The 23,187-nt window shown below is 38.8% G+C and overlaps 1 protein-coding gene across 3 annotated transcripts in view; it reads left to right on the forward strand.

Annotated features, from left to right (window-relative positions):
• RFX3 (regulatory factor X3) overlaps positions 1-23,187 on the forward strand; it is a 286,781-nt gene that overhangs the window by 147,792 nt on the left and 115,802 nt on the right. For all 3 annotated transcript variants that reach the window (XM_036076096.2, XM_078062235.1, XM_078062234.1), the window contains exon 3: positions 16,998-17,095. In XM_036076096.2, the coding sequence (XP_035931989.1) occupies positions 16,998-17,095 (98 nt within the window). The remainder of the gene's footprint in view (positions 1-16,997; positions 17,096-23,187) is intronic.

Consider the following 23,187-nt stretch of genomic DNA (forward strand, 5'->3'; position numbering starts at 1 on the left):
GAACAATTTATACTAGTGGAATCGAGACTGTTATCAATTACCGTTTTACCCAAATGTTGCATTCTCCTTTAAATATTATAGTCAACGCATATATGTAGATAAATACTGAAAGAACCCTGTTTATCGTATATATCCTGACCTCTTGTGAAATAGATTTTGGGTTCTAGGGTTTGACGATAGTTATTATTGTCCTAAAGTTTTATTACATGCTTTTTTTTTTTTTTGGTCCTTTGATAGTTTTGTTTCTGACTTACTCTGTATCTTAAATATTCGAGCTTTTTGACGAGGAATTAGCCTTTCATTTCCCGAAAGCCTTAAAATTAGCAGTAAATTAAAGATTTAGGTTAGTATCTATGTTGCTCCTAATTAGGGAGTATCGTGAGACTATCAGCGAAGAAGGGGGAGGTGATTCTCAGTGTATCTCGTTTCTCCCTGGGAATCCTGAAAACCCATGCAGGTGGAAGATGGTGGTAACAATTTCCTTGAAGTCTATCCTGGATTAGTTTTCTGTTGCTGTGTAACAAATTACAAATTTCGTGGCTTAAAGCAATTCCCATTTATTACGTCATAATTTTCTGTAGTCAGAAGTCTGAATGGACTCCCCTGGGTTCTCTGTTCTAGGTCTTACTGAAATGAAACTAAGGAGTGTGTCACCTTGGACTTTTTTACCTAGAGGTCCTGGGGAAGAATTCACGGCCATGCTTATAGAGGTTGCTGGCTGAATTCATTTCCTTCCTTTCAGTTGTAGGACTGAGCTCTCTGTTTTCTTGCTGGCTCTCAGCTGGGTGGGGTCCACTCTCTGCTCCCAGAGGTTGCCCGCATGACTCCTCTCCCTCCATCCGCCCAGCAATAATCACATGGCAAGGCCTTCTCGGCCTTGACTTTCTCACTCCCTCTCCTGCCATCAGCCATACAAGCCCTAAACTTATTTTAAGGGCTCCTGAGGCTGGATCAGTTTTACTTTATTTTGAGCTCAACAGTGCTATATAACATAGCAGAATCACTCATCATATTCATGGGCTTCATGGGTATGGGACTGAAATCTGAGGGTGGGGACATTTTGGGAATTGTCGCTGACCAGGTCACTTTGAAGTCTAGCATCAGTCTTTATAAAAGCTCACGCGTCACCAGCGACCTAGGGTGAAGCATGTAACTCACGTGTGAAAGGCCATTAAAATGAAGACCCTAAGTTCTAAAATGAGATATAATTTCAACATAATGCAAATAAAACACATAGCAAGGTTTTCTTGAAAGTCAAAAATCTGATTATAAAGTTAATGGCAAAGAATATATACCAGAATAGTCCAGAAAATTTTGCAAAAAGAAAAGCATTGGGGACAGAATTTGTTCTTTGTAATTTCAGAAAGCTTGATAAAGCAATAGTAATAAAAACTGAGTGATGACAGACCAAGAGTAAATAGGCAGATCTATGTATAAATAAAAACTTGGTTCATGATAAACATATAAACATCAAATAATAAACGGATAGTGGCATAAATGGTGTTGAGAAAAATTGGTATCTGTTTGGAAAAACAATGGCAACAACAAAGTGAGACCTTTGTCTTAATGCCCAAAATAGGTTATAGAGCTAATCAGTTTTAAAACTACAAAGCCAATACAAACAAAAGTGGGAAGTATTTTTTCATAATCTTAGGAAGGGGACGGTCATCTTACATAGAACATAAAGCATCACAGGCTTCTAGGAAAGAAGTTGACCTATTTCGCCACGTAATAGTTAATAAACACCATAAACAAATTTAAAGGAGAAAGAGGCATGAAATGTGTGGGAATAAAAATGTCATCATCTTTAACGAGTCCTGTAAATCATTAAGGGAAGACAAACAATGCAGTAGATAAATGGGCAAAGCATATGAATAGGCTATTCACAAAACATGAAAAACACATGGCCGGTAAACATATGGGGAGATCCACCCCCTAGAATGTTTGATAAAAAGCAGGTGCAGTCCTTCTCTATAGTGTTTTTAATGATAGAAGAAAAGTAACCTAAATGTTCATCACTTGTGGAATGGTTAAATAAGTTAAGCTTTATGTATACTATGGCGTACTTGTGAAACCAATACAAATAGTTGTGCTTGCGTGTCAATTCAGACACATCATGCACACGCACTTGGAAAGAGCTCTACGAGGTATTGTTCAGTGTAGAAAAGCAAGTAGCAGGAAAATGCATTACATCTCACCTGGTCCATACATGTACTCTCCAATAAAAAGATACTGTAGCAGAGACAGAATGTTCACCTAGGTGTTTCTCCTTACATTTAGGTTGGACCGTGTGTGTTTTCTGAGTATTGGGTTGTGAGCAAAAGTGACGTACTATTTGTCAGTCAAGGCATTCGGGAGCTGTGATGTCACCCCTACAATCTCTCACCTCCTCCAAGGCTGCATCAGGGTGACACATCTACACCATGAGAGAGCTTCTGTTAACGAGGGTCTCCAAGTGACCGGGGAGCTGGGCCTCCTACACCGTCCATTAGCTGGGTGATTTAGGTGTTGTCTGTTGTTACAGTTAGTGTTAACTATCCTGGTTAGTCCAGAGACCTATATACACATGAAGATGTATTTATTGTTAGAGGATTGGAGGGATGCACGCTGTCCCACAGTTATTCGTTATCTCCTAGAAGAGGAATACTGGGAAATGAGTGTGAGCGTAAAATAGGAGGCTGGGGCGCCTGGGTGGCTCAGTCAGTTAAGCATCTGCCTTCGGCTCAAGTCATGGTCCCAGGGTCCTGGGATCGAGCCCTGGCATTGGGCTCCCTACTCGGCGGGAAGCCTGCTTCTCCCTCTCCCACTCACCCTGCTTGTGTTTCTGCTCTTGCTATCTCTCTGTCAAATAAATAAATAAAATCTTAAAAAAAAAAAAAAAAAACAGGAGGCAATAATGTTTTACTGTGATTATTTCTGTATTGTATGAATCTTATGAAACTGTACTTATTTGTAATTTTGATTATAAAAATATTGGGATATATAAAATGCAACATTGCCCAAAAAGTAGGTGATATACCAACCATTTGCTTCAAAAGTAACTTGACCTCTGCTATGGTAGAATTATGACTGCTACCCGTTCTATTTCGGGATTTAGGGAGCTAGTAAGTGGATACAATGAAGTAACCAGTTCTGTTTTAATTCATGTATGAGATGTAAATCTCTCTAAAGTGGTAAGTCTTTTGATGTCGTCTTATTTATTAAGAGTATGATTTGTAGTGTGTGATATGCAGGGCAGTTTTTTGTCTTTTGCAAACAGCCTCATGATTTTTGCTTTATCCAGAGTCTACTATATTTTTTTTTACTTACTAGTTTTCTATAAAATTACTTAAATGAATTCATTTTTTTTGTTTTTAATTTTATTTCATTATGCTATGTCAATCACCATACATTACAAAAGAAGATCTTAAATTTCTATGTAAAATGAACTGGCTACTATCTCGACGTAAATGGAAGATACACATTAAGCTAAATACAGTAAAAATGAAATAATATTATGTGATTTGGCTTGCTGCTCTTTTTTTGACAAAGATCAACACTGAGGCTTACTGTCCTTTTAAAAAAGTGAGATTATTAAGTGTCAGAGGTGGTGAAGACTGAGACCTTTTCCTTATCAGAGTGATTTAAAGATAATTGAAAATGGATTATGTTCTTATATTTATAATTATTTAATGCCTTGCCTCTGTAACACCAGTGTCATTCCTCCCACATCTGGGGAAACACTGGTATTGTTGAAAGAATTATAGGATGGGAGCCAGAAGACCTGGAGTCATTGCTGTCTGTCATTTACCATGTCTTTGGGTTGTCACGATGTCTTTGTATTTATGTCACTATTTATAAAATGGGGATAAAGCTGCCTACCGTCTCCATTTCATCTCAGGATTTTGGTGAATGAAGCAATATTGCATATCACTCTAAATAGTAGTATTAGCACCAGTTTAACAATCCTGTATAACTAAGAGGGTCTGTTACTTGGGTCACAGTGCTTCAGCTACCAACGCATTCTCCTAATTCCCAGCACTCCACCCCAGGGGAGTCAACATCTCGATTCCTGCAAATATGCATCGTTACCATAGACACTCAGAGCAAGTATGAACCCATATCTATGTATTCTTACCAGGAGATGCATTTGAAGTGCATATTCTACTGGTCAGTCTAGACTTGATTTTATGCAGTTAGATCTTCTGATGTGCTGCTTACATTTATTGATATTTTATGTTTCTATATAGTTTCATTTATTACTAGAAAGACTAGAGGGAGCTTTCTGTTTCAAAGACCTCTCCTAATACTGCAGTAAATTTGGTGTACTTAGCTCATTTACTCTTTCTGGTCACCAGAGTATTATTTAATAAATTCCTTCCCCCAGAAATTATTACTTACTTTAGTTGAATCTTAGTATTGGTCAGTCCTGCTGGGCCCCAAGGGAAATAATGTTTAAGACAGTGTTATAATCATAAAAAAAAGTGTTCCTCAAGCAAAAAAACCCACAAGTCATAAATACAGAGAACAAACTGATGGTTGCCCCAGGGGAGGGGTTGGAGGATAGGCAAAATGGGTGAAGGGGAGTGGGAGACACAGGTTTCCAGTTATGGAGTGAATAAGTCATGGGGATGAAGGAAGCAGCGTAGGGAATATAGTAATGGTATCGTGGTAACATCGTATGGTGACAGATGGTCGCTCTGCTTGTGAGCATAGGATAACTAAAGACTCACCAAGTCACTATGTTGTACACCTGAAACTAATGTAATATTATGTATCAACTATACTTCAATAACAATTAATTAATTAACTAAAAAAAAGAAAGGCGCACCTGGGTGGCGCAGTCAGTTGAGTGTCCAACTCTTGATTTTGGCTCAGGTCATGATCTCAGGGTCGTGGGATCGAGCCCCGCGTCGGGCTCCGAGATCAATGCAGAGTCTGCTCGAGATTTTCTCTCTCCCTCTGTCCCTCTCTACTGTTCACCTGCTCTCTTGATCTCTCTCTCTCTAAATAAATACAATGTTAAAAAAAAAAAAGAAAAAAGAAGAAAGTGTTCTGTACTTGTACAAAGTAGTTGTTACCTTTTTCCTTTTGACTCACAAAAACAGGTTTATGTATTTTATGTAATATCCATCATTTTGTCATTGAGAAATCATTCTAAACTAAATTTGTTCTGAGCCACATCCCTCGTCCTAGAAACACTTCCTCTCTTTGGGAACTTGCTTCACCCCTTTAAAGTAGCTTCTACTCTTTGATACAAGTCAGATAACATGATTCTTTGGGAGACTCATGCTAGGCCGTTAGGGATGATTGAACTGATTCACTCCTGATTGAGTCCCCTATGTTCATATCATCAGATAGTGAGCCAAGACCTTACTTACCACTACTAAAGCATTCATATGATTCTACCTGAAGTCCAAGTATAATAATAATTCTTACATTTTCCTAACAACTTCTAGTTGCCTACAGCAACTATGTAGTTTTGGTAAATAAATCCTATAAAGCTAAAGTTCCAAGTTGTAACTCCAGCCCTGTTGAAGCAGTAGGCTTTGTGGTGTTTATGGGATTTGAATGTGCTAGAACGATCATTTGTTTACTGAAAGTCCTACTATGAGAAAACGATATCCAAAAATCTGAGTGTTTCTGAAAAAAAGGAAGCTACACAGTTTATAAGTGAGAGAATCGACTAACACAGGGCCAGTGAGTCAGTTTACAATAAGTGAACAAATTCATTTTTCTACATAAATGAATTCTGTCATTTAAATGAATAACACCCTGTTTTCCAAAAGCTCACATTCACCACATTCTTTGAAGTGGAAGGTCTTCCATTCCTAAAAGATTAAACAGGGATTTTGTGGTTATCATTGAGTATTCCAGGAAGAACTTTGTAAATTTTTTTTTAAGATCTTATTTATTTATTTGACAGAGAGCACAAACAGGGGGAGCGGGAGAGGGAGAAGCAGACTCCCTGCTGAGCAGGGATCCTGACACGGGGCTCGATCCCAGGACCCTTGGGATCGTGACCTGAGCCAAGGCAGACGCTTAACTGACTGAACCACCCAGGTGCCCCATGAATTTTGTAACTTGATGTTAAAGAGCTAGGGAAACCTCTTGTTTTTTCTCAATAAACCCAATGAGGGAGATTTAAGTAACATTTTTCCCCCCCAGCCTGTCCTGTCACTTAGCTGTGCTTTTGTTCACTGTGGTCCTGTCATAAACATCCTTTACCGCAAATTATTTTCAACATTCACAATATTTGTAGAATTCTTTCTTGACAAGATGTAGTCAATACCTTGTGACATGTCATTTATTTTACTTTTAACCAAGACTGAAAAAAATGGATTTAGGTTTATGGTTTCCATTTTCATAACCTGTGCCTGTTAAGGAAATTAGTTTTTCCCTTATGTTTTTTTGGTCCTCACGCCTTCCCTTCTAGCATACCCACATGGTGCACTCTCAACTTTTTGACTTATCTTTCCTCAATCCCTTCAGTTCCCTTCAGTTTTACCAGTCCAGAAATAGTGAATGAGTTCTGTTCCTTCCCTTTTCTCACATGGCTGCTTTTCTAATTAACTCTCCACCGCTGCTCTGGATGTCTCACTCTTCCCCACTGCCCTTTTATTAATAGCTGTTCCAATGTGGATTCTTTTCCTTCTGCCTCACTTTGGTCAGTCCACAGCAGTCTCTAATATAGCCACTCTAATATCCCATGTTTTTCATCTGCGAAGAGCTCTTCCACATCTCTTGTGGGTCTATTAAAGACATCTTAATGCAGTTTTTGACAGTTCTCAGTATAGATCTTCCTCGACTTACGATGGGGTTACATGTGGGTAAACGCCTCATAAGTTGAAAATATCCTAAGTCGAAAATGCTTTTAATACACCTCACTTACCAAACATCATAGCTGAGCCCAGCCTACCTGAAATGTGCTGAGGACACTTACATTAATCTACAGTTGAACAAAGTCATCTAACATAAAGCCTGTTTTATAATAAAGTATTGAATAAATATCTCATGTAACTATTGACTACACTTGAAGTGAAAAGCAGAATGGTTGTTTGGTACAGAATGGTTGTATAAGGGTATCTGTTATCTGTCAGTTGTTTACCCTCATGATCACATCAAGAGAATGTGATCATGAGAGAACATCGTAGCGTGTATCTTTAGCCTGGGAAAAGATTGAAATTCAAAATTCAAAGTCTGGTTTCTACTGAATGCCTATTGCTTAAAATTGTTAAGTTGAATCATCGTAAGTCAGGGACTGTCTGTACTAAGGTTTGAAATGTCTGATTCCAACCACAAGTGTAAGGAATGCTCTTATATAAGAAAGGCAGTGAAGATCTTGACATAATAAAGATGTTTTTACAAAGAAACTAATGTTCTTCGCTGACTAATAAGCTTAACAATTATAAATGACTTCATTCACTGTTGAAAAGGATTTGTTTTGAAGTGTGATTCATTTTATTTTTTTTTGAAGCACATCCAAAACAACATATTGTATAAATTTGTCCTCAAAATATACTGATGGATTCTGTTGAGCTAGCACATTTTCCTGTGGTATGTACTTTGTTTGGTATTCACTTCCTTTATAAATAATAAGAATTATAAAAGTGTACAAAAATAAGCAAATGCATTTGTAATACCACATTTGAATAGTAATAAGAGTAGCTTCGTTTAAATATGTATCAGTAAGACAGGGTTAAGTTGCTTAATTCATCTAGTGTCTATGAATGTAAATATATTGTTGAATATATTTATATTTTGGGGGATTTTTTTCCCTTCATTTGACAGAGAATGGATAAATTTCTGGTAGAGAACGTTATTATGCTCAGACCTCATTACTGCCAACATTCATTCATGTACTAGGTAACCTTTTAGAGATTAGCCCAAGGTCATTTTTATTCATTGAACAGTTCATTATAGAAATAGTTGGTTGTTCTTCTTAATTCTGCCTTTGTCCAACTCTTTTCAGTTCCCATTTTCACCACTTTATTGTTTATTAAAATTCAAAAATGGTGAAAAACTTTTGGGAAATGCAACTGAATTTATTTTGGGAAAGACAATGAAATTAAAAGAAAGTCAGTTTCCTACAGAATTTATTTAATCATCTTTTTCCTTTCCCCTAAGAGCTTTGATAGGGTGGGCAGTAAAATGTGACAGTTTATAGATTTCACGAAGATGGATGGAATATATAGTTCCTAGGAATGGTAATGAAATGCCTACATGGTGTAAGTTTCTCCATCTCTCTTAGTAATGCTGACCTGAATGGTTCCTGTGATGTGGAAATGTTGGGGTTTGGAGTGAATGGTCAAGAACGAATTCTTGAGACATCTTCAGTGCAAAAAGGTGGTTTTATTAAAGCCCGGGTCCAGGACCTGTGGGCAGAAAGGGCTGCACTGGGGTCCTGAGGAGTGGCTGATTATATACTTTCAAGTTGGAAGGGGGTTAGGGTTAGTGTAAGTCTCTAAGGAATTTGGAAGCAAGGTTTCCTGGACCTTGAGGGGGCTGTCTCTTGTTAGGAAAAGGTCATTTATTACTGTCTAATTAAACCTTAGTCATGAGACCCTTCAGATGTATATCAGTGGGCCATATGCTTGGAGGATGATTGCTAACATATATCTTGGGGGCAGGTAGAGATAAAGGAAGTTTCCAAAGGAATTTTTATATGTTAAAGGAGACTTACAGGATCCTGGAGGTCAGGATAATGTTAAGCTAAGAATGCCTTTTGCTCTTAGCAAACAAAGTAATAACTGTGAGGCAGTTGAGTTCCTAGAGGAAAGTCATTCCACCTGTCTCAAGGAAACTTGTCAATGGGCTGTAAGTTGTACAGAAATTTAATTTTTTTTGCCTTTGTTTCCAACATCACTGCACTAAAGTATGGCAAATAAAATAGAAAATAAACTTATAATAGATAACAATTCAGTAAATATTTGAATACAAACTAATGTTTAACGTAAGAACATTATCAAATATTTGAACAAATTTAAGTCACAGTTAATTGTTTTAGGAAAGAGAAAAGAGCATACACTTCCTCTTAGAATTTCACCTTTGGTTTTTAAAGATGCATTAAAGGGCATTCAAAGTGATCACATCAGTTCACTTTGGAATAATAAGCATTCCTTGGTGGTTTCATTATTAAAAAACAAATGCACTTATCCACATTTAGAAGATACTCTAAATTTAACAAATATTCACTGGGCGTTTTCTTTGCTGGGTACTGGGCATTATTTAATTATTGAATAATTATTAAATATTTACAGTGTATTTTTATTTTGTTGGGTCTTTGGGAATATACCAACAATATAAAAAAAAGTTCTCTGCTCTATATGTGGGAACTTGGGCCAAGGGTAAGGGTGGGCTGGAATTCTGCCATTGTCATTTTCCAGCCTGTGACTAGGTTTGTAAACTCTGCAAGACTGGTTCTATAGACGCAGATATCTTCCTGGGTCTGACTAATTTGAGGTGAAAGAGGGCGTTTCTGTGGCTCTCCAACCCACCTTTATTAATAATGGATCCCCATTGTCAAAACAGAAGAGGGAGGGAAGGAAGGAAGGAAGGAAGGAAGGAAGGAAAGAAAGAAGGGGAGGGGGAGGAAGAGGGAACAAAGAAAGAAGGGAAGAAAGGAGGAGAGAAAGAAAATCAAACAACCCCTCAAATAAAAACTAAATAAGAGACTCAAGGATCTTAACCTTCTTATTGGTGAAATGAGACATGCATACATAAATTAGTTATTTTCCATAAAATAGTTATTTTTCCTTTTTTTCTTCTCCTTTTCTTTCTCCGTCCATATTTCCCCATCTTTTTACTTCCTCCACCTTCATTACACCCTTGAAAGAATACCTTCTCAAACCACAAGCACGATGTGCAGTTCCATTTCTCATCATCACTAAATTGTTTTGAGGGTCTATTCAACACAGTTTCTAATGGTTGGTAGAAAAACCATTCATACTGGATAATAATAAATTATATTACCTCCAAAATATGCTGTAATTCAGTATTTTTACTGTTTAGTTTGGTCTTTATTTACTTTGTTGATTCCTTAACTTGGCAGGTAATGAAAAGAATGATGTCCTGTTTTTATGTAGTACTGTAAAGTCTCAGTGTGATCAAGGGACGTATTTATATTGCTGTCTTAGATGAGATAGCCAGCATCTATCCAGACTTCTTTCCCAAGGTTCTTGACATTCTCTGAGTTTCACTTCTACTTTGATTATGGAATCTCATGTTTTGAAGGAACCCTTGATGAACATTTATTGTGCATATTTATGGTTGAAACCAAGTGGGATATAAAGCTGAAATTTACACAGATATAGAAGACAAGACTCTTATTTTTGAAGTTTTTAATAATTTCACTAGTTTTTTGAGATGTATTTTAATTATCATATATGTCTATACCGTGCTTTGTATCTATATTTAATAGTTTTGGATACTCACAGAAATTCCTAATGATGGGGAAGATAGAATTTTTTACACACAAAGAAATTATTACTTAAATAAATTGACTATTCCAGTAGATGAACAGCAAATATCAGCACAAGGACTTAAAATCACTTCTCCTATTTTCAAATTAAATGATTTTGCCACCTCTCACCATAGTGGCTACTACGAAGGAAACCAATTTAGAACATAGGTTACTACTAAGCCACATGCTACCACCTATATTAAGAGTCCTAAGAGAGAAAAAAGAAAGGAACAGTTTCTCATGGGATAAAGTAAGTTACAGAAGGCTTTTTAGAGAAACTAAATTTTAAATCAGGCCTGGAAGGAAATGGAGGATTTGTGTTGGTTGGTGAGATAATTTATATAGAGAAAACAACCAGAACTTAGGAGAAGGTAGCAAGAATGTGCAAAATCTTAAAGGGTGATTATAAAGGAGCAGAGAGGCTATATTCAGAAATATCCATCAAGGTTTAGATTGTATTAATAAGATTATGTATCCTAGTCTGAGTTATTTTTCATCTAAAGTGTGATAGGGAGTTTATGTTAGATTGGCTTTTTTTTTTTTTCCCTTCCTGAAATATTTGCTAGAATTCACCTGTGAAGCCAACTGGATCTGGAGTTTCCTCTGGGGAGAGAAATTTGATTTCATATATATATATGGTGTTTTCTCTCTTTTTTTGCCTTTTTCAAGTGTTGGTTTTTTGTGTCTTTTAAGGATTTTCTCCATGTAACCTAAGTAGTTGAATTTGTTGACATTAAGCTGCCTTTATGCTCTATTTTCTGTCTTTAGGGTGCTTTTCCCCTTTCATCCTTAGTATTCATAATTTGTATCTTCTTTTTCTCCAAATCTACCTTAATGTTTAAAATTTCATAGATTTTTTTTCAGTTGTCTTTCAGATGTCTGTTTCATTGCTTTTTTGCTTGTTATTTCCTTTCTCCTACTTCAGTTTTAATTTGTTCTTCATTTTCTAACTTCTTAAAATTGAAACTTTAGATTTATTGCATTGGGGATTTTTTTTTTTTTAAGATTTTATTTATTTGACAGGGAGAGACACAGCGAGAGAGGGAAGGAACACAAGCAGGGGGAGTGGGAAAGGGAGAAGCAGGCTTCCCGTGGAGCAGGGAGCCCGATGTGGGGCTCGATCCCAGGACCCTGGGATCATGACCTGAGCCAAAGGCAGACGCTTAACGACTGAGCCACCCAGGCGCCCCTGCGTTGGGGATTTTTTGTCTTAATAAAAACATTTAAAACATAGATTTTATGCACAGCTCTACCTGCACTCCACAGATTTTGATGGATGGTATTTTCATCATCATTCAACTCAAAATATTTTTTAATTTCTCTTGTGGTTTCTCCTATGAATTATAGGTTAAATTAAAGTGTAGTTTGTGTTCATCATATAATGTTTGAATGTTTTCCAGATATCTTTTCATCTTTGACTTCAAATTGAATTCTTTTCTGGTCAGAGAATATACTCTGTTATTTTATTTATTTATTTATTCATTTATTTGACAGAGAGAGAGTGAGCACAAGCAGGGGGAGCGGCAGGCAGAGGGAGAGGGAAAAGCAGACTCCCCGCTGAGCAGGGAGCCCTACCTGGAGCTTGATCCCAGGACCCTGAGATCATGACCTGAGCTGAAGGCAGACGCTTAACCAACTGAGCCACCCAGGAGCCCCTGTTTTAATTATGTTAAATTTGTTAGGACTTGTTTTCATTTTCAACATTTGAGCTTTCATGCCTCATATCCACGAGCACTAGCAAGAGTGCATATCCTGTTGCTATTCTGCGGATTGTGGTGTGAAAGTCATTTAGGTCAAGTTGGTTGAGAATTTCTGTATCCTTCTGATTTTCTGTCTTTGTCGACAATGGAGAGAAGGATGTTGAAATGTCCAGTTGTGACTGTGGGTTTGCCTATTTATTTCTACTTTGAATTCTCTCAGGTTTTGCTTCATGTATTTTGAAACTCTGTTCTTAGATGCAAACACATACAGGATATTTCTTCTTGATAATTTTATTGATGAAATATTCCTCTTTATCCATGGTAATTTTCTTTGTCTGGAAGTCTACTTAGGCTGATACTAATAGAACTGCTCCGTCTTTCTTATGACTGGTGTTTGTAGAGTATCTTTCCCACATTTTTTTATTTTTAAACTTTGTGTCTCTGTATACTTAAAGTGTGTTCTGGGGTCCCCTGGGTGGCTCAGTTGGTTAAGCATCCCACTCTTGATTTCAGCTGAGGTCATGATCTCAGGGTCATGAAATCGAGCCCCATGCCCAGCGTGGAGTCTGCTCAAGATTCTCTCTGTCCCTCTTCCTCTGCTCCTACTCCCCCACCTCCGCTCTCTCTCTCTTAAAAAAATATAGGTAGATAGATAGATAGATAGATAGATAGATAGATAGATAAGTGTATTCTGGTTGAGAGTGTATAGTTGGGTCTCACATTTCTACCCATTCTGACAACCAAGTTTTAAAACTTGTGTATTGAATATAATTATGAAAATGGTTACATATAATACTAGCATCTTGTTATTTTTTTTCTATTTGCCCCATTTGTTGTTCTTCTCTTTCCTCTGCCTCTGCTTTCTATTGGATGTATTGAATGTTTTTAAGTATTACATTTTATCTCTGCTATTGGCTGTACTATTTTTATAATTTTGTGTATGTCTTAGGATTTTTAGCATATATCTTAATTTACCATAACCTCTGTTCATGTAACATTTTACCACTTAACATAAAGAATATTACGAAAGTGTATTTTCATTTATGTCTTCCATCTTCCCAGGACCCTGGGATCATGACCTGAGCCAAAGACAGACACTTAACCAACTGAGCCACCCAGGCGTCCCACAGCAGATAGTTTTTATTGCTAGGTTTTCAAATTGAGCAGTCTCTTCTTCTGCATTATATAGTCTGCTCTTAATCCCATTCAGTGAATTTTTCTTTTCAGGTATTGTATTTTTCAACTTGTATTTTTCAATATTCTACTTGGTTCCTTATAGCTTCTTTTTTTTTCATCATATTCATGTTTTCCTTTAAAATTTGTCTACTTATAGCTATTTAAAAGTCCCTGGCACTTCCTCTCTTTCATTTCTATATGTTTCTGTTGATTGGCTTTTTTCTCCTGGTTGTAGATCACATGTTCCTGCTTCTTCACACGTCTAATAATTTTTTACTGGGTACTGGACATTCTGATTCTTACATATATGTCTGTTCTATATCTCTAGGATTTTGCTGTCTTCCCTTTAAAGTGTCAAACTTTGTCTTGTATAGGCAATTAAGTGAATCAACTTGATCTTTTCGAAGCTTATTTTTTAGCTTTATGTTTTTATTATTTTTTTAAAATTTTGTTTATTTGAGAGAGAGAGAGAGTGCGAGAGAGAGAGAGCCCTTGAGCGGAGTGAGCGGCAGAGGGAGAAACAGAATCCTTGCTGAGCAAGGGAGCCCGATGCCGGGCTCCATCCCAGGACTCCAGGATCATGACCTGACCCAAAGGAGACACTTAACTGACTGAGCCACCCAGGCGCTCCCTTTTTTAGCTTTATTGAGATGGCTCTAAAGTAGTCTTAGTCTAGAGCTAGTTAAGCCCTTCTACTAAGGCTTAACACTTCTGATGTTTCTACAGAAATGCCCTGGATGTTCAATAAAGTCACATCACTGTATCTGGTTAGAACTTGAGTATCTCTGTGCCCCTACACGTGCAGATTAGTATTCAGCATCAGACTCAAGGGAATTACTGTTAATATTTCTGGATCTATTTCTCTGCTTAATGCCCTCTCTGACAGTGCTCCCAAATTTCAGCTGCCTCAGCCTCCCCAATTCCAGTGTCTGTCTTCTCACTTCAGTGAGATCACCATGCTCTGCTTGGTTATTCCCTTCCTGCTCAGCAGTCTCGGAAATGCCTCCATTTCAACAGCTGGGATCATTATGGGGTTACCTTGTCTGTTTCCCTACTCTTAAGAATCACACTGTTATGATGCCTTTTCTCAAATGACCGGAAACATTGTTTTTACATATTTTGTCCAGTTTTCTACTTGTTTAGTGTGGGGAGGGCATTTCTAGTATTTTTATTTCGTTGTGGCCAGAAGTGGAAGTCCTTCCACATATCAATTTTGTATTTTATGTATTATGTATGTAACAGATGAATTCATTTTCATGTTAAAAATCCAAGAGTAATATAAATATTCAGAATAATAGATGCTAGTCCCTTCACCTCTCCCATCCCATTTCATGTCACTCAATAGAGAAACCACTTTTAGAAGTTGTATGTGCATCCTTCTATTTTCCTTTATGTACTTATATCCATTTATATATACATGTTCATGCAAATGAGAGATATACATATTTTTAAACATAAATAAAGCAGTTCTATAAGTATTATTCTGCAACATATTTTTTCACTTGGTAACATCTTAGAGATAGAGATCTTGTTATTAAAGTACATATCAATTTTTATTTTTCTAACATTAGCCATATATCCTACAGAATGGTTTTCCTCTAATTTATTTAACACTCTGCTCTTTAGTCATTAAGGCTTTCCCTTCTAACTTTATGCTCTTATAAACTGTATTTTTTAATAATATGGTACAGCAACTTTTCCAGTGGTAAATATTTCTGTAGGAGAAATCACCAAGTTTTCAAAGAGTCTGTCTGTCTATAAATTGCCTTTCTAAACAGTTTTTACATGTTTATATTACTCCTAACTACTAGGAACCAGGCTCTTTGGAGAAATGGTTGATTCTAGATCTAGAAGAGGAAATGTGAGAGATAAGTTTAGAATATCTTATCACAACAGAAAGCAAGGGAGGTAAGAAAGATTACTGTGATGGTGTCAGAAGATACAGAATCCCCTTTGAAGGGACTGCTATTGGTCAGAGATGGGGCAGTTTACCAACCAAAAAACTGCTGGACTGAAAAACATCAAATGTGTTTAACAGCCAAGAATCATAAAAATGCCAACCAAACCAAACCCCAAACCACATTGCTCACCTTGGAAGGGAAATAGGGGATAACATTCTGAGTACTGGTAAGGAGAAGAATCATGTATTTATCTTCCTCTTCCTGTACGAACCTTATTTCAAAGTAACCAAATAATTAATGAGAGGAATTTCTTTTTATTTATTTATTTATTTGAGAGAGGGAGAAAGAGAGAGAGCACGAGCAGGGGGAGGGAGAGAGGGAGAAGCAGACTCCCTGCTGAGCAGGAAGCCCAACGTGGGGCTCGATCCCAGGACCCTGAGATCATGACCTGAGCTGAAGGCAGACGCTTAACCGACTGAGCCACCCAGGTGCCCCGAGGGGAGTTTCTTTATAGAAGTCTACTAATAAATGAAGAAGGAATAACAGAATCAGACTACCAGAGTTATAACCTTTATTAATTGAAATACAAGCCCTAGAAAATGATTGTCAGTGGCTACTAATGATCTCAGGGAAAGCATGAAGAGGAAGCATTATGGGAAGTGGATGTGGCGGACAACACTTGACCCCACCGATTATATGTTAACACTGAAGAAGGAGAGACAGTTAGCTGTCATATGGCAACTGATAACGGCAGCTTTTCAAAAATTGAACCTGTTCAAGGCCCTCAATCTAACTACCAGTTTATAGGACAAACAGGAGATAGAGGAACTTATTTAATGACCTCTCGGGATGCTGTCAACCAAGTCTAGAATTCCAGAAGTTCTACAAGATAAATAGTCCAGTTTCTTCAATAAGTGATAGTCAAGAAATAAAAAGGATGGGAAACTGTTAGAGAGTAAAAGAGAAAGATAGGAAATCTCACCCAAATGTAATATGCAGAGCCTGTTTGGATCCTGATTTGAACAAACCAACTGTAAGGACACATTGGAATAATTATATTTTAACAGTGCCTGGATTTTAGATGATATCCAGGAACTGTTAATGTTTGATATGTGATATTAGCATTGTGTTCATGTTAAAAAGAGTCCTTCTCTCTTAGAAACAAAATGAAACATTTACCAGTGAAGTGATAGAATCTCTGTACTTGCTTTAAATAATCCTGTAAGGGCTTAAAAGAGGAGAGCTGGTGGCAATTATTTATCTTGGATGATGAGTACAGGGGGTTTATTATAGTGTTTTTTCTACATTTGAGTGTGTAAAATTTTCCATCATTAATTTTTTATTTTATTTTTTTAAAAAGTCATCTCTATGCCCAACATGGGGCTCAAACTCATGACCCCGAGATCAAGAGTCACATGCTGTCCTGATCAAGCCAGCCAGGTGCCCCATGAATTTCTTAAATTGGAAAATAAACTTAGCTGTAACAGACCAGGTGAGGAGCGTTTCGTAAATCATCAGCATAAGTGAGGAGCTTTCCGGAGCTTCACCCGAAATATTTGGAGTGTGTGGATACCTACACATCTGCAGAAGAGGTATCCGCAAACGGCAGAGAATTTATTCAGCGTGCTTGCTGCGGTGGATCTGGACCCCCCACGGGCTTGTCTTGAAATTAGCATGAGTCTCGCAGTTTTCAACACCTAGAGAAGTCTTCGCGGCAAAGCTAACGCTGTGCACTCGGTCAGGTCGGCTTCTCACGCGGTCCTAATATTTGTCTTTCAGGTCCAGCAGGTGCCCAGTGTGCAGCAGGTCCAACACGTGTACCCAGCTCAGGTGCAGTATGTGGAAGGAAGTGACACTGTCTACACCAACGGAGCGATGTAAGTCGATGTGCTGGAGTGGTTTTCATTCTCCCGCGTAGTCACAGAAAAATGATGGACTCGCCGGCACATCCCGCTATTCCCAAATTGTTTCCTTGTTTTCATGGTTTTTTTGTTTTTTTGTTTTTTTGTTTTTACCAGATCAGAGTTACTGGAATGAGCCTCCTGTGTAGAGATTTGTCTAGGTTTGTGAGGAACGTGAGCTGATTTTCTTCTCAACCTCAATGGATTATTTTATTTATTTATTTATTTTTAAAGATTTTATTTATTTATTTGACAAAGGGAGAGACAGCTAGAGAGGGAACACAAGCAGGGGGAGTGGGAAAGGGAGAAGCAGGCTTCCCGCCGAGCAGGGAGCCCGATGCGGGGCTCGATCTCAGGACCCTGGGATCATGACCTGAGCCGAAGGCAGCCGCTTAACTGACTGAGCCACCCAGGTGCCCCCTCAATGGATTATTTTAAATTATGAAAACTGTTATGCCTTTTAATGGTTTTCACTAGGTTGAGAAAAATGTATACCCCTCGTTGGTGATTTCTATATCTTACTGATACCTTATAAACCCTGTGCTTTTTGTTTTTATAAATAAGGTGAATTTGTGTGTGTGTGTGTTTGTCTGTAAACTAACACCAAACTAGTACATTTGTTTCTTTTGGCATTTATTAAATGAAGTACTTAGCCTCCATAAGAGTACCTGATCCTCCAATCTTATTTTCCTGTCTGAACTTGCCCCCCCCAACCCCTGCCACGCAACTTACCACCTTTGCAGGAACAATAATGCAAATTTGTAAGTTTATACCAATTGTGTTTTTCAGCCACTTTGGAGTAAGATTCAGGATATTGTAAGAGACTAAGAACTATTACAGGTCACCAGGATTGTTTTCATTTAACCACTTGAGGTTTTGTTTGCAATCTGTTGGATCTTTGGGTTTACCTGAAATAAATTCAAATTCTCTCATCCTCCTCTGCCCACCTCCCTTCAACGTTGGTGTGCCCCAGGTCGATAACCTCTGCTTGCTTTTTTCTTACTGCACCTTCTCTTTCCTTGGGTGGTTTCATCGAGCCCCATGATCTCAACCTGTAACCTCCATGAGGGCAGGGATTTTTGTCTCTTGCAATAAATCTAACACCACAAGAGTGCATGACACATAGTCAAAGTTCACTTATTGTTACCTATTGTTATTGTAACTAAACACCTTGGAATCCTACTTTAACTCTGCATGAATTTTATTATCATGATTAAGATAGTTAAGTATTTTGAGCTTTTTATGATTCTTTCCTGGGAAGTGGGGGGATGATGATCTCATATTTGAGGAAATATCTTTTCAGCAACTAATACAGGGCCTGGAAGACAGTAGCTGATACCAAACTGAAAGCTCTTCCCTGATCCTGATTCTTCTCTCTTTTCTCATTGCTTTTGGTCACTGAATCTATCCACATTCCCACCGCCTTAAAACCTCCATTACCTATAAAATACAAGTCGCCTCTCTACCTTGACATTCACCCCATTCCTACCTCTCCAGCTTCATTTTCCACCTGTTCTAGAAACAACCAACTTCGTGCAGATTTCCCCAAATACTACCCTTTCGTGCCTATTTTTGGGCATGTGGTTTCCTCTGCCTTCTGTCCTGTCTTTCCAGTTCCCTACACCGAGCCTCGTATGATCTTTATAAACTGCTTCCTCATTCCCCCCCGCCTCTTGTGACGTGGACCCTGGCTCTCCCCTGCAGTTAATTTATCCTTCCCCTGTAGGGTAAGGACAGCACTGAACCCTGACTTTCACTTCCAGCACAGTGCTATGAATGCTTATTCATGTTTCTCATACTAGGAAGAATTCTCTCTGAACGGAAAATGTCATTTTGTTGTTTTATTTACAGCTAGTTAGGAGACTGGCACATAATATAGGGTCAATGAATTTCTGTCGCTCTAGTGAATCCATAACTCTTTACATATGTTTGACATTCTCTGAATATTTTTTTACCTGTTTGTTGTGTAGGACTGGGGGGTGCCTCCTGGAGTGAGCTTTTAGAATCTCTACCATAAACCCACACTACGGTTGGCATTTACACCAAAAAAATAGATACACCTGCCACTTGGACTTGCATACTATCAGGGAAAATATAATGGGTTTCTAGATGCTGCTAGAGATCACTCAGTTATATTGTCATTTCATCCTTGTCTGTGTCACAAGAGCCCCGGAGTAAAGGCATTGTATACTCTGCCTCTGCTCAAGCCTGTGCCATCTCCTACCTGGTTTGTTCTTCTCGTTTAAAGGCATCCTAGGCAATGCCTGAACAAGCCAGCCCCCTGCAGCAGAGGGCTGAGTTACCACTCTCCTGTCTATTCCTGTAGCATTTTCTCTCACATGTATTACAGCATTCTATCAGCAGAGCATCCCAGAAAATCTGACAAATAGAAGTTTGAACAAACTAGGGCTTTTATTTTTGTCAGGTTATAAGAAGTCCAGAAGTAGCATATTGTGCAAATCACTAGCACTCCATGGCGCAAATATAAAGTCAGCCTTACCGGAGAAAATCTTATAAGCTGACATATAGCAGAGGGAGGATAACTGGACGGGCTACACCATGGAAATTGCTCCAGTAGAGAATGTCTGTCCTCACAGAGTGCTGCATATTTCTCGGGAGCAGGGGCAGTGAGCATTAGTTGGCTCTGTAGTAGGGAAATTGGCTTTCTTAGAAAGGGAGGAGTGGGTGCCTCTCAAGCTCAGTTCCATCAGCCTCTCCTTACACCAGGATTAATCAGATGTGTTGAGCCAGCTTGGAGCTAAACTACTAAAAGATGATAGGAAATGAGCTCTAGAAACATCCAGAACTGTGCTTCCTTTTGGTCTCTTGCTGACATTGGTTTTGCAGCTCAGGGATATTAGGGCCAAGATTTTCTGATAGGTTTGCAGGATGTCTGCTTCAGTTGCGACCATCATATCTACATTCCGGACAGGACGAAGAGGATATGTGTATACATGCAGATATGTGTATACATATGTGTACGTGGGGCCACGCACATGCACACAGAGGCTTTCCCAGAAACCCCCAGCTCCCTTTTGCTTCTCTCTCTTGGCTATAACCACGTCACAAGGCAGGGGTTAGCTGCGGGGAACCTGGGAACACTGGTCTATAGCTTTCGTGTGTATGTTAGAAAGCGGCAGGGGACGAAGGGATTGGAATGGGTGTTGAGACGGTGTCTGTCGTCATCCTTCATCACTGGTCCAGGGTTGGGCAGAGAGATGACTATTGTATGACTTTGTCGAAGACGTGCAGCCGCTTCACTTTTGTTCATCTATGAAATGGAGGTGGTTAGCTTTTCAAAAGTGCTTTCTGTAGCATCTTATAAATAGTAAACAGTCAACTTTAGCTATTTCTGTAAAATCAAGTACTATAGTTATTCTTTTTTTATTTCTGGCTCCTATTTAGGACTCTGAATTCTGCCTATTGCCTCGTGCCTTTTTAAACTCCTCCGCCACGGCCCTTAGGGTCTTCCACACCATAGGTAAATGTGAGATCAGTGAACTCATTCATTTGCAAAACCTTAGAAAAACAACATTGCCAAAGTTGATGCTTTAAAATGGGAAAGCCCATTTAAGTCCAGAAATGATTCCAGGTAAATATCTCACGTCGACATGTATTTGCTGTGGCTCACAGTCTCCTTGTGTTAGATCATGACTAATGAGTTCTAGGTCGTGAGTTCATTTGCCACGAAGTCCAATTAGCTTTGATCCGGTCTCTGTGGGCCCAGATTGTATCCGCACCTCCAGCCGCTGGGGCCACACGCATGCGGAGAGAAGATGCATCTTTAAAAACCTTTCATTAAAATTTCCATTCCAGTGCAATTTTTGACCAAAGATCCTGTAACAGCACTTTCATATTTACTAAAGAAACATCGTCTTGTTGTGAATTATCCTCAAAATTGTAGTAGCTAGAGGACTATGAATATTTATTCTCAAATATAACACACTTTTTTTTTTCTCAGCTTAAGCTATTTTGATCTTTCTGTGATTTTGGAAAGCTGTTATTTGACTCTGTGCAATGTTTGTCTCTCAGGTTGACTTGAGAGTTTCTGTATTCCCTCTTTTTATTTGATGCACGTCCGTGTGTGTTGGGAAAGAGTCCCCCTTTTTCTTCCGTTCTGCCACACTGAATTCATAGCTAGCTAGTGTTTGATCCCTGACTTGGGTCTCAGTGAGATTCCGACTTCTGTGCGATCATCAAGGCGTTTTTGCTAATGACACTCCCAGAACACAGGCATGCCAGTCTTTATCATGAACCTTCGAGCACCCAGCACCTGGCCTTACAACCTGCACCTGCTTAGTAAGTGCCAATGTGCGGATGCTCCTGTTCCCGGTGTCCCCGTGCCGTGTGGCCAGGATGCACAGGGTCTCCCTCGAGAGGCGGTGATAGCCCTCCCAGAGATGTGTCATCACTTGGGAATATGTGTGATCATTATAATTCGACGATACCAGAGTGTTTCCTTGGTTCTCATCGTGAGGACGGACGACTACTGCAGCCTCCCGGGCTCGGCAGCGCGAGTTAGTGAGCGAGCCTGTGTCGTAGACTCGCAGGCTGAGGCTGCTTTCTGGTGCTCGGTGTTCGAGAGCAGCTTTCTGCTCAAGGAAGAAGGTAACAGAATTGGCTGTTCCTTCCAGTAGCTTTCCCACGAATATTTTTTTGAAGTCTGGATCATAGTGTTGTCTTTTTCTACAGATTCTTAGAATTTATGATCGCTGGTAATGTAGAATGCTGTAATTAAACCAGCTGGGAAGCACTACACACCATGTAGACACAGCCCAACGCAATTGATACTTCTTGGTGTAGCTCAAAAATCCATTTTCTTTAATAGAATGATTTTTTTTTCCCTTTCCCTACCCCTTTTTTGACTCATTCTTCCCCCGCCTCCCATAATCAGTCCTCCATCATGCCAGTCAAAATGGAAATAAAGACATCCTACTCTATCATGGCCAAGTTAAGAAATCTTTTTTTTTTTTGAAAAATGATTTTAATTTTAAAGGACTGTCATGTATCAACCACTCTTTGAAGCTCGTCTCCTGTTCAGAGATGATCAATATTTTGAAATGCCAGTGTGCTGACTACATGCGTATCTGTTGCAGTAAGACTGGCCTGGGTGGAGGCCTTCTCATAATCTTCCTCTTTAGCTTATAGATTTCTCATCAACCCTGATACAGAATTTTATAAAGTATGTTTCACAGAATGTTAGTCTCATAAAAGTATTCTGTGGTTATGTAAGCGGGAAAACACTGTGCCAAAATCCTTTTGAGGATTCTAAATTTCTATTAGTCTTCTGAAGGCTCCGAGAAGTCCCCCAGAGAAGAAATGTAGTGTGTTAAAAAGTGAACCTCAGAATTCTTTTACCTTGAATAATATGGAGTCCTACCACATGGTGTACTTTGGGAGGTGGTATGCTATTAATATCTGGACATTGAACAGATTTATTAAAAATCCATAAGCATGCATAGAGGACTCACACTTTATTTTTTTAAAAGATTTTCTTTATTTATTTTAGAGAGAGAGAGCATGAGTGGGAGGGGCAGAGGGAGAGGAAGAATCCCAAGCAGACTCAGTGCTAAGCGCGGAGCCCAATGCGGGGCTCAATCCCGTGATGCTGGGATCACGACCTGAGCCGAAACCAAGAGTCAGACACTTAACTGACTGTGTCACCCAGGTGCCCTGAGGACTTACATTTTAAAAAGTCATTTCTTGAAAATCCTACAGTTAGTGCGTTTTCTGAAGCTACTAATTATTCTTTTCATATACTTTTTATTTTTTTAGAAAGAAATTTAGTAGCAAGGAATGCATTGTTTATTTTATTATAATTATTGTTTTTAGACAGAAAGAGAGAGAGAGCGTGCGAGTGGCAGATGGGGGGTAGTGGGCAGGCAGAGGGAGAGGTAGAGAGAGAATCTTAAGCAGGCTCCATGCTCTGTGTGGAGCCCCACATGGGGCTCGATCTCATGACCCTAAGATCCTGATCTGAGCTGAAATCAAGAGTCAGATGCTTAAACCGACTGAGCCACCCAGGCACCCCTTTTACATATACTTTTTAAATGCTTAATAAGAAATGT

Source organism: Halichoerus grypus, chromosome 14, assembly GCF_964656455.1.
Source record: "Halichoerus grypus chromosome 14, mHalGry1.hap1.1, whole genome shotgun sequence".
Classification (NCBI taxonomy): Eukaryota; Metazoa; Chordata; class Mammalia; order Carnivora; family Phocidae; genus Halichoerus; species Halichoerus grypus.